This window comes from Rhodamnia argentea, chromosome 7, assembly GCF_020921035.1.
Source record: "Rhodamnia argentea isolate NSW1041297 chromosome 7, ASM2092103v1, whole genome shotgun sequence".
Taxonomy (NCBI): Eukaryota; Viridiplantae; Streptophyta; class Magnoliopsida; order Myrtales; family Myrtaceae; genus Rhodamnia; species Rhodamnia argentea.
In genome coordinates, this window is record NC_063156.1 from 28,987,694 (window position 1) to 28,999,281 (window position 11,588).

The 11,588-nt window shown below is 41.1% G+C and overlaps 1 protein-coding gene across 3 annotated transcripts; it reads left to right on the top strand.

Annotated features, from left to right (window-relative positions):
* The first annotated feature begins 213 nt into the window (after positions 1–213).
* On the top strand, positions 214–8,574 carry LOC115749610 (tropinone reductase 1-like). Of its 3 annotated transcripts, none has more exons than XM_030686502.2 (5): positions 214–328; positions 405–612; positions 1,153–1,369; positions 1,441–1,547; positions 8,118–8,574. In XM_030686502.2, exons 1-5 carry the CDS (start codon positions 261–263, stop codon positions 8,286–8,288), a joined length of 771 nt encoding a protein of 256 aa, XP_030542362.1. In that variant the 5' UTR covers positions 214–260; the 3' UTR covers positions 8,289–8,574. The 3 variants fall into 3 exon arrangements, with proteins under 3 accessions (XP_030542362.1, XP_030542361.1, XP_030542363.1); XM_030686501.2 differs by lacking the exon at positions 8,118–8,574 and adding an exon at positions 1,824–2,127; XM_030686503.2 differs by lacking the exons at positions 214–328; positions 405–612; positions 1,153–1,369; positions 1,441–1,547 and adding exons at positions 6,472–6,611; positions 6,688–6,895; positions 7,443–7,659; positions 7,731–7,837.
* The last annotated feature ends 3,014 nt before the right edge of the window (positions 8,575–11,588 follow it).

The following is an 11,588-nucleotide window of genomic DNA, read 5'->3' on the forward strand; positions in this document are numbered from 1 at the left end:
TTTTAGGCGGTTGAATGTCGCACCTTTAACTTTTGAAGCAGGATGACCATCAGCATCATTTAACAACCGGCTACCCACGGAATATTATTTTACGCTTTACAGTTACCTAAATTGACCACAATTTTTCGATTAAAAAAACTTTTTTTTTTACCACAATTTTGTCGTTTCATGTCTGGACATTCCCATTTCTTAACCCGAGAATCATTTGGCCCTCTATATAACGATCACCAAAGGGAAACGAAAACTCGGAGGGAGCAATCATGGAAGGTGGAAGGTGGTCGCTGAAAGGCAAGACCGCTTTGGTCACTGGGGGAACCAGAGGGATTGGGTCAGTCTCGGTTCTCATTTTCAATCTGTCTTGGCCAATTTCAATTCAAGTCTTGATCGATCTGTCTGTGGATCAGGTATGCGATCGTAGAAGAGCTGGCAGGGCTCGGCGCGAGCGTTCACCTGTGTTCTCGCAACGAGAAAGAGCTCAACGAGCGAGTGGCAGAGTGGCGGGGTAAAGGGCTTCGAGTGAGCGGCTCGGTTTGCGACGTCAGTAGCATTACCCAAAACGAACAGTTGATTAAGACTGTCTCCTCTGTTTTTGATGGCAAACTGAACATTCTGGTTAGTAACACTCAATAATCATCGTCTAGGAGTTGCTATAGAAGTGTCTCGATCCATCTCTTGTTTAAAGTCTAGCTAGAACTAGAATTCTTTATTTCGAGTGGTTTGTGGTTTTGGCTATACAAGAAAGATGGACAATTCTGCAAAATTCTCGTTTAATATCTACTCCTTTGATAGTGTCCTGTACTTGGCAACAGATCTCCTGTTCAAGTAACATCAGTGATCTCATGAAAAGCATTCATAAACATAGGAAATTACATAACTAGTCAGACGACACTAGTCGCATTCGTACTATTTTAAGGCACTGAATCCACCCGAAAGAAAAGGGTTCCGGATGTAGTAGATTAATCAGAGATTATAGTGAAAAGTCCTATAGCTGTCGCAAATCCGATCTCCAGATTGACATTGTTTTAGCTGTGCTGAATCAATGGACAATGGATGTTTGACATTTGATTCGATATTCTGCTACTACTGCCTTCATTCAATATTCTCGTCGTCTTATTCCCGAGCTCGGTTTTGATGCTGGTCCTCTTAATGCAGGTGAACAATGCGGCGGCGAGTGTTATTAAGAAAGCACTAGATCACACACCAGAGGACTGCTCCTACGTGTTGAAAGCCAACCTCGAGTCCCCTTACCATCTGTGCCGACTCGCACATCCGCTCCTGAAAGCTTCAGGAGACGGCAACATTGTGTTTATCTCCGCAGTCGCCGGTCTAGTATCTCTACCTGCACTCTCAATGTACTCTGCTTCCAAAGGTATGATGATGCTTTTGTCCAGGCTCTACCTTACTCTGCACAAAGCTCATGAAATCATGTCGCTATTCCAGGTGCTGTCAACCAGCTAACAAAGAACTTGGCATGTGAATGGGCCAAAGACAATATCCGGGTCAACACCGTCGCTCCATGGGGTGTGAAAACCTCCGGCGCGCCCCCTGTAAAAGTCTTCCTGTTCTCTCTGGATTTCATGTGTGCTTTACAATGACCCTGCAAAATTGTTTGTCTTAAGCTGCTGAGATATAACTCATCCTCTCGACATATCGGCCTAGTGAGACAAAATATAGGAAACTGATTAATACTGAAGCAGGCACTGAGATGAGAAGAATGATATATGATATAACGCCTTCTTAGACACCCAGTTACCCAAAATAGAGATCATTGGATCATGGACTGATGCATCAACTTTACTGTCATTGAACATTTTACCATTCAGGAGCCGGAATTGAGAGACAAGTTCATGGAGCTGATTTTGCGAACGCCTATCCGTCGGTTGGGAGAGCCTAACGAGATCTCGTCCGTGGCCGCATTTCTCTGCCTTCCTGCAGCTTCGTATGTCACAGGGCAGGTCATTACTGTGGATGGTGGTTATACAGCGGGCTCCTAAGCCAAGTCACGCAATCTTCTCCGTTCCTAAGTCAACTACCTCTCAGTTCAATAAACTCTATTCTGTAGCGGAAAACTATGGTTGGGCAAGATGCAGTTGAACAAAACCTCAATGTTACAGTCAATGGATTGCTCAACTTTCTTTTAGGCCTAAATTGGAGACACCCGTCATATTGATTGCTGAACTGATCTGAGCTTTCACGCATTGTTTAAGTACCATGTTGTTCCCTGGCGAACATGACTTCGCCTCGTGAATCTTTCCAATAAAGTTTGATGATTTTGCAAATCGATCCTGGGTTTCCTGAGTAATCATGAATTCTTTGATTGGATTGCTACCTTCGGCACAAGTCAAGGGCATGACGAAAATAGAAGTTGGCGTCTTCCATCTAATGGATACACAACAGTGACTTCGACATTTGCTTTATGTGATTACAGCACATTGACCCTTTCTCTTGACATAAGATCTTGCAAGCCAAATATATTAGCTTACGATTGTTTACTAGACATAGCTGGAGTTTCGGGAAGCTAGTATGAAGCATTCTCATTAGATCTCAAGTGGGCTTTGACCGATTAACTCTATTCAATTAATGCTCACGCTTGGCGCCTCAATGATCTTAACCTTTGATCTCTGTAAAATTAATTAATTTTGATAATTATTGTTTAGTATATTAACGGATGAAATTCATTGAGATACCAAAGAAAATACTTTTCAATACAGAAAATCTTTGTTCGTTAGTGAAACGTTTAGTCCATCAAAGATCCAAACTAACCCATCCATTAGTGGAGTATTGCTAAAATAGAGCCTGGGGTTTGAGGTACTCCAGTAATTTGTAGATGCATTTTCATGGCATTTAAGCAGACGGGGATCTGAAAGAGCTGCGTTGAAATTAGGGAATGGGGTAACAACTAACAAATACTGTTTTGACATTTTCTGTGGTTTCGACTGTCTCAATACAGGCGTCTTGGTAGTAAAAACAAAAAAAAAATCGTGTGTCAAGCAATGCCATTCAAGAACACTTCCTGAACTAGCAAATGCCTTCTGAATTCATACGTCAGTGACTTACTCAAGGAACGGGAAAAAGAAAAACGTACTTTCGAAGCCATTGTCAATTCTATTTGCCTTCTTTTGCCCATTTATGCTGACGGAGGATATATATATGTCGCATGAATATAAACTTGGGGTACATAAAAGTTTTGGTAAATGTCTCGGAATGAGCATAATTTAAGATTTTTGACGGTTTTTTTTTTTTTTTTAAAAATTTTTTACAGTTAACTTTACTAATTAATATTTTTATGGTCCCCATGCCAAAAATATCAATGACCAGCCAAATCACAAGAAACCTCTAAACTTTAAGGTTATGTTTGGTAGTTAGGATAAAAATCAAAATATGCATAAGACATGATAAGGTTGAATATAGGTAGAATATAGCTTGGATAAAAGTATCTCGTTAAGGAGGTGGAATAAAGTGGATAGGATTCTTATATCCATGGTACAAAAATTATTTTTCTCGAATAACAAATTTCTTTATTAAAAGAATGGTTAAACGTAGATGATATTGTAACTCTAATATGAAAAGAAGAAACTTCAAAATAACAAAAGAATAACAACAATTTTTGTTTTTATTTATGCTATATCAATTTCTTTCTATTCTAGACTATATATTATGTATATATCTAGTACTAATATTCATTACATATTTTAGGCATTTTAGTATAGTTTGCTATTTAAGAAGATGTAAGGGAATAAAATGGAAATTGAAAAAGAGAGTGAAAAGTTATAAAGAAATCAACTAATATAAATGAAGTAGAAGAACCCAAATTGTAAATGAAAAATTCAAAATTGAAAATGATCTTTACAATTCTTGAAATGTGGGGGCCAATGAGATTTTTACGCTCTTTGTCTCATTTTCTTTCGTATCTTTGTATCATTTCGAAACTTCATGACTCATTCGTTGTGTTTTGGTTCATATCAAAGCTTTGCGAAAACATCGAGAGAGGCGAAACTCTGTCTCCTCAATAACTCTCCCGTTGACGTCAAAAGTCCACAAAAGCAATAAGAAGATGTAGACTCATTCTCTTCCATAGCTATGTGGTTCACGTTGAAACTTCACGGAAGTGGCAAGAAAGTAGAAGTACTATATGTTTTGGAATTGCGAAAGTGCATGATGATATTTTCTTTTGCTAGATTTAGCATTGGTTGTCGAATCTACCTCTAGATGCCGATGGTTCTCATTTACATTTCTTGTTATAATCGATCTTATGGCTCTAGAATGCTAAATGAGCTCATTTGCTATTTAAGATTTAGATCGCACAATAATCCTCGATGGATTGATGGATCTTCCTTCATGCATTTGTGATTAACAGTAGAGCATGAGAGATTTTTATCATGTCTGTTTATGCACTTTTAGGTTTGTTTATAGTAATACGTTATTTATGTCAAATAATGAACATGATATGATGTGAAAGTATTCGATTTTATTTGTGTGATTCACTAAATAATGAATAAGATGTACAAAATTTCTGAATTATTTATCATGTCCTATCTTGATTGAAAATTCAGGAATCAATACTCGCTTAAGTGCATAATAAAGAGTACAGCCGAGGACACAAATTATAGTCAGGCGCAATTTTTGACTTGACCGCCATATCGATGAACAGCTCAATGGCAATCGCGTCAAGTTTCTGTCCGTTCATCTCGTCAATCATGAGCTGGATGAAGAATTGACGGCTCAAGACGTGCCACGACCAGATATGACAGAATCTTTGAAGTTTGAACGGACTCACGGGATGAAATTATAAAAGCACCTCTAGCAGATTAAACTAACCGGGGAGTTGGATGAAACAATAGGCAAAGGCCCATTGACGCCCCACCACGTGGCAGCACGGAAGCCGAGAAAAAAAGTAAAATTTTCTCTTCCCTTCGGCCTTCTCCTTCCAGAAACATCCAGCCCAGTGAAGCCCGTGGGACCCAGAAAAACCAAGAACAATCCCCACTCGCGGCCCAGGTCTCGCCACGTGTATTTATGACAACGTGGCATCCGACGTGGCAACCTCTACATCCCTGGAAATGATACGTCTCCCCTCCCTCTCTTTCCCTCCGCGAGAATTTTCGCTTCTCTCACCACCCCCCCCCCCCCCCTTCTCCCCCCCTCTTTTCTCTCCTTCTCTATCCGCGCAGAATTTTTTTTTTTTTTTGGGTCAAATCTCTCTACTCAGAGTTGGGATCGAAGAGACGTAGTAGGTTGCCGGCCGATTTTCGAGGATAGTCTGTTACCTCAGGTTGTGGCGTTTCCATGGCAATGCATGGCGGTGAGAGAGGGAGAGAAGATCGGGTGAAAATGGAGGAGAGCAGGCGGTATGTGGTGTACATGTGTGGTTATCTCCCCGGAGCCTCGCCGGAGAAGTCGCCGATGCTCTCTCCTACGCCGGTGCGGGATCCCGGCGGAGATTCGTGGAAGGACGTCTTCGGTGGCGGCTGCGGATTCGCCATGGCCGTTTCAGGTGAAAGTTCGTTACCGCTTCCGCAAAAGGCTTGATTGATGCTTTTGGTAAATTACAGTCCCCGAAGATCAATTTGCCCTCAATGAAGACCCTATTAACAGGTAATCCAGGTCCGAACTCTGCTTCTTCGGCATACTTGAAGAACCTCCACTGACCCACATCGGAGACCTCCAGTCCAACAATCCTCAGACCCTATCCGACCACAAAGTGCAGCAATTCAGCTCCACTTTACCAAAATAACAATAATTATTCCAGTCTCAGTGTTACCAGTTCATCCAGTACCTCGATGACGGCAGAATCCAAGTCGAATCGTCCCAAGTCGACCTTCTCCGAGCACGCAGCCGCGTCTTTGATGCGAATGCGGAGCTCGCTCAGCCGTCCCGTGATGGGGCTCAATGGAGCAGAGGGCAAGTCCCACAAAGAATCAAACGTCGACGTGTGGGTCTCTGCAGCTCAACGTCGACGGCCCTTTCCGCCAAGAATCAAACTCTGGCGCCATCTCTGGTGTATGTTGGGACTCAACAGGTAAGCTGATCGGGGGATTTGTTCGGGCAGTGAAGACTAGGTCAGCCCTTCAAGCCGAAACCCTTGACTTGCTGCAAGGTCTTCGGTATGCTTTGGCTCAGCCTGATCATAAATGGGTGGTTGAATCTGACAGCCTATCTTTAGTTCAACAAGTACTTGGTGCTGAGCAACCAACGAGGGAAGAACAAGAACTAATCAAAAACTGCAGCAGTTTATTGACTTTTTTACCCAACCTTGGCTTAGTCCCCTGCTCTAGATTGTCTCATTTTATTTTTATTTTTTGGTCCAATAGATTGTCTCATTTTAGGCGGTTGGATTTTGCACCTTTGACTTTCGAAGCAGGTTGACCTTCAGCATCATTAACAACCGGCCACCCACGGAATATTATTTTACACTTTGCAGTTACCTAAATTGACCACAATTTTGTCGTTTCATGTCTGGACATTCCCATTTCTTAACCCGAGAATCATTTGGCCCTCTATATAACGATCACCAAGGGAAACGAAAACTCGGAGGGAGCAATCATGGAAAGTGGAAGGTGGTCGCTGAAAGGCAAGACCGCTTTGGTCACTGGGGGAACCAGAGGGATTGGGTCAGTCTCGGTTTTCACTTTCAACCTGTCTTGGCCAATTTCAATTCAAGTCTTGATCAATCTGTCTGTGGATCAGGTATGCGATCGTAGAAGAGCTGGCAGGGCTCGGTGCGAGCGTTCACCTGTGTTCTCGCAACGAGAAAGAGCTCAACGAGCGAGTGGCAGAGTGGCGGGGTAAAGGGCTTCGAGTGAGCGGCTCGGTTTGCGATGTCAGTAGCATTACCCAAAACGAAGAGCTGATTAAGACTGTCTCCTCTGTTTTTGATGGCAAACTGAATATTCTGGTTAGTAACGCTCAATAATCATCGTCTAGGAGTTGCTATGGAAGCAACTTTTGTCTCGATCCATCTCTTGTTTAAAGTCTAGCAAGAACTAGAATTCTTTATTTCGATTGGTTTGTGGTTTTGGCTATACAAAATAGATGGACAATTCTGCAAAATTCTCGTTTAATATCTACTGCTTTGATAGTGTCCTGTACTTGGCAACTGATCTCCTGTTCAAGTAACATCAGTGATCTCATGAAAAGCATTCATAAACATAGGAAATTACATAACTAGTCAGGCGCCACTAGTCGCATTCGTACTATTTTAAGGCACTGAATCCACCCAAAAGAAAAGGGTTCCGGATGTAGTAGATTAACCAGAGATTATAGTGAAAAGTCCTATAGCTGTCGCAAATCCGATCTCCAGATTGACATTGTTTTAGCTGTGCTGAATCAATGGACAATGGATGTTTGACATTTGATTCGATATTCCGCTACTGCTGCCCTCATTCAGTATTCTCATCGTCTGGTTACCGAGCTCGGTTTTGATGCTGGTCCTCTTAATGCAGGTGAACAATGCGGCGGCGCTTGTAATTAAGAAAGCACTAGATCACACACCGGAGGACTGCTCCTACATGTTGAAAGCCAACCTCGAGTCCCCTTACCATCTGTGCCAACTCGCACATCCGCTCCTGAAAGCTTCGGGAGACGGCAACATTGTGTTTATCTCTGCAGTTGCCGGTCTAGTGTCTCTACCTGCACTCTCAATGTACTCTGCTTCCAAAGGTAAGATGATGCTTTTGTCCAGGCTCCACCGTGCTCTGCACAAAGCTCATGAAATCATGTCGCTATTCCAGGTGCTGTCAATCAGCTAACAAAGAACTTGGCATGTGAATGGGCCAAAGACAATATCCGGGTCAACACAGTCGCTCCATGGGGTGTGAAAACCTCCGTCGCACACCCTGTAAAAGTCTTCCTGTTCTCTCTTTCTGGATTTCATGTGTGCTTTACAACGACCCTGCAAATTTGTTTATCTTAAGCTGCTGAGATATAAATCATGCTCTCGACATATCGGCTTAGTGAGACAAAATGTAGGAAATTGATTAATGCTGAAGCAGGCACGGAGATGAGAAGCATGATATATGATATAACGCCTTCTTAGACACCCAGTTACCCAAAATAGAGATCATAGGATCATGGACTGATGCATCAACTTTACTGTCATTGAACATTTTACCATTCAGGAGCCGGAAATGAGAGACAAGTTCATGGAGCTGATTTTGCGAACGCCTATCCGTCGGTTGGGAGAGCCTAACGAGATCTCGTCTGTGGCCGCATTTCTCTGCCTTCCTGCGGCTTCATATGTCACAGGGCAGGTCATTACTGTGGATGGTGGTTATACAGCGGGCTCCTGAGCCAAGTCACACAATCTTCTCCGTTCCTAAGTCAACTTCCTCTCAATTCAATGGACTCCATTTTCTAGCTGAAAACTTTGGATGGCCAAGATGCAGTTGAACAAAACCTCAAGGTTACAGTCAATAAATTGTTCAACTTTCTTTTAGGTCTAAATCGGAGACATCCGTCATATTGATTGCTGAACTTATCTGAGCTTTCACGCGTTGTTTTAAGTACCATGTTGGTCTCTGGCGAACATGACTTCGCCTCGTGAATCTTTCCAATAAAGCTTGGTGATTTTGCAAATCGATCCTGGGTTTCCTGAGTAATCATGAATTCTTTGATTGGATTACTACCTTCGGCACAAGTCAATGGCCTGACGAAAATAGAAGTTGGCATCTTTCCATCTAATGGATTCACAACAGTGACTTCGACATTTGCTTTATGTGATTACAGCACATAGACCCTTTCTCTTGACATAAGATCTTGCAAGCCGAATATATTATCTTACGATTGTTTACTAGACATAGCTGGAGTTTCGGGAAGCTAGCATGAAGCATTCTCATTAGATCTCAAGTGGGCTCTGACCGATTACATGTTAGAAAGAGATCCTCTATTCAATTCATGCTGGCGTTTGGCGCCTCAATGATCTTAACCTTTGATCTCTATAAAATTAATTAATTTTGATAATTATCATTTAGTACATTAATGGATGGAATTCATTGAGATACCAAAGAAAACACTTTTCAATACAGAAAATCTTTGTTCGTTAGTGAAACATTTAGTCCATCAAAGATCCAAACTAATCCATCCATTTGTTGAGTATTGCTACAATAGAGCCAGGGGTCTGAGGTGCTCTAGTAATTTGTAGATGCACTTTTATGGCATTTAAGTAGACGGGGATCTGAAAGAGCTGCGTTGAAATTAGGGAATAGGGTAACAAACACTGTTTTGAAATTTTATGTGGTTTCAATTGTCACGATACAGGCATGTTGGTAGTCAAAAAAATCGTGTGTCAAGCAATGCCATTCAAGAACACTTCCTGAACTAGCAAATGCCTCCTGAATTCATGCGTCAGTGACTTACTCAAGGAACGGGAAAAAGAAAAACGTACTTTCGAAGCCATTGTCAATTCTATTTGCCTTCTTTTGCCCATTTATGCTGACGGAGGATATATATATGTCGCATGAATATAAACTTGGGGTACATAAAAGTTTTGGTAAATGTGTCATAATGAGCATAATTTAAGATTTTTGACGGTTTTTTTTTTCTTTTTTAAAAAATTTTTACACTTAACTTTACTAATTAATATTTTTATGGTCCCCATGCCAAACATATCAATGACCAGCCAAATCACAAGAAACCTCTAAACTTTAAGGTTACGTTTGGTAGTTAGGATAAAAATCAAAATCTACATAAGACATGATAAGGTCGAATATAGGTGGAATATAGCTTGGATAAAAGTATCTCGTTAGGGAGATGGAATAAAGTGGATAGGATTCTTATATCCATGGTATAAAAATTATTTTTCTCGAATAACAAATTTCTTTATTAAAAGAATGGTTAAACGTAGATGATATTTTAACTCCGATATGAAAAAAAGAAACTTCAAAATAACAAAAGTATAAAAACGATTTTTATTTTTATTTATGCTATATCAATTTCTTTCTATTCTAGACTATTTGTAATGTATATATCTAGTACTAATATTCATTACATATTTTAGGTATTTTAGTATAGTTTGCTATTTAAGAAGATGTAAGGGAATAAAATGGAAATTGAAAAAGAGAGTGAAAAGTTATAAAGAAATCAACGAATATAAATGAAGTAGAAGAACCGAAATTTTAAATGAAAAATTCAACATTGAAAATGATCTTTCTAATTCTCGAAATGTCGGGGCCAATGAGATTTCTATGCTCTTTGTCTCATTTTCTTTCGTATCTTTGTATCATGTTGAAACTTCATGACTCATTTGTCGTATTTTGGTTCATATCAAAGCTCTGTAAAAACATCGAGAGAGGCGAAACTCCATCTCCTTAATAACTCTCCCGTTGACGTCAAAAGTCCACGAAAGCAATAAGAGGATGTAGACTCGTTCTCTTTCGTAGCTCTATGGTTCATGTTGAAACTTCATGAAAGTGGCAAGAAAGTAGAAGTATTGTATGTTTTGGAATTGCGAAAGTGCATAATGATATTTTTTTTTCTTGCTATATTTAGCATTGGTTGTCGGATCTACCTCTCGATGCCAATGGTTCTCATTTACATTTCTTGTTATAATCGATCTTATAGCTCTGGAATGCTAAAAGAGCTCATTTGCTATTTGAGATTTATATCGTACAATAATCCCGGATGGATCAATGGATCTCCGTTCGTGCATTTGTGATTAACGGTGGAGCATGAGAGATTTTTATCAAGTTCGTTTATGCATTTTCAGATTTGTTTATAGTAATATGTTATTTGTATCGAATAATGGGCATGATAGAATACGAAAGTATTCGATTTTATTCCTGTGATTCACTAAATAAGGAATAAGATGTACAAAATTTCTGAATTATTTATCATGTCCTATCTTGATTGAAAATTCAGGAATCAACACTCGCTTAAGTGCATAATAAAGAGTACAGCCGAGGACACAAATTATAGTCAGGCGCAATTTTTGACTTGACCGCCATATCGATGAACAGCTCAATGGCAATCGCGTCAATTTTCTGTCCGTTCATTTCGTCAATGCTGGATGAAGAATCGACGGCTCAAGACGTGCCACGACCAGATATGGCAGAATCTTTGAAGTTTGAACGGACTCACAGGATGAAATGATAAAAGCACCTCCAGCGGGGAGTTGGATGAAACAAGAGGCAACGGGCCATTGACGAGAAAATATTGGGTGAGTTAGATATGCCACGATGGCAAAATACCACTCCCTTCATTGGCCGCCACATGTCCAAGTGGGACCCATCATTTCGACTTTTTCTCACCACCGTTACCCACGCCCTCCTCCGTTACTTTTTATCTCTCTCTCATGGCGTCAATATTTTGCAGTTCACCTCTTCTTCACCGTCAACGAGCACACCGCGACGTCGTGGGTTTTGAAGCTCGCGTGCACAAGGTGAAAATGCTTTCGGCCGGAGTCGCCGCTGTAGAGCTTCCGATCGAAGTTCCAGGCGACCGGACGGTGGTCAGCGTCAGGCTCGCAGAGCAGGGAGCTGCTGACGTGCGCTTTGGTCAAGATCGTCGAGCCTGGCGATGGCGTCGTCACGCTTCATGTTCTTGGTAACGAGAGTGAGGTAGAGGAAGGTTCGGGCTTAGGGTTTCTAGAGGTT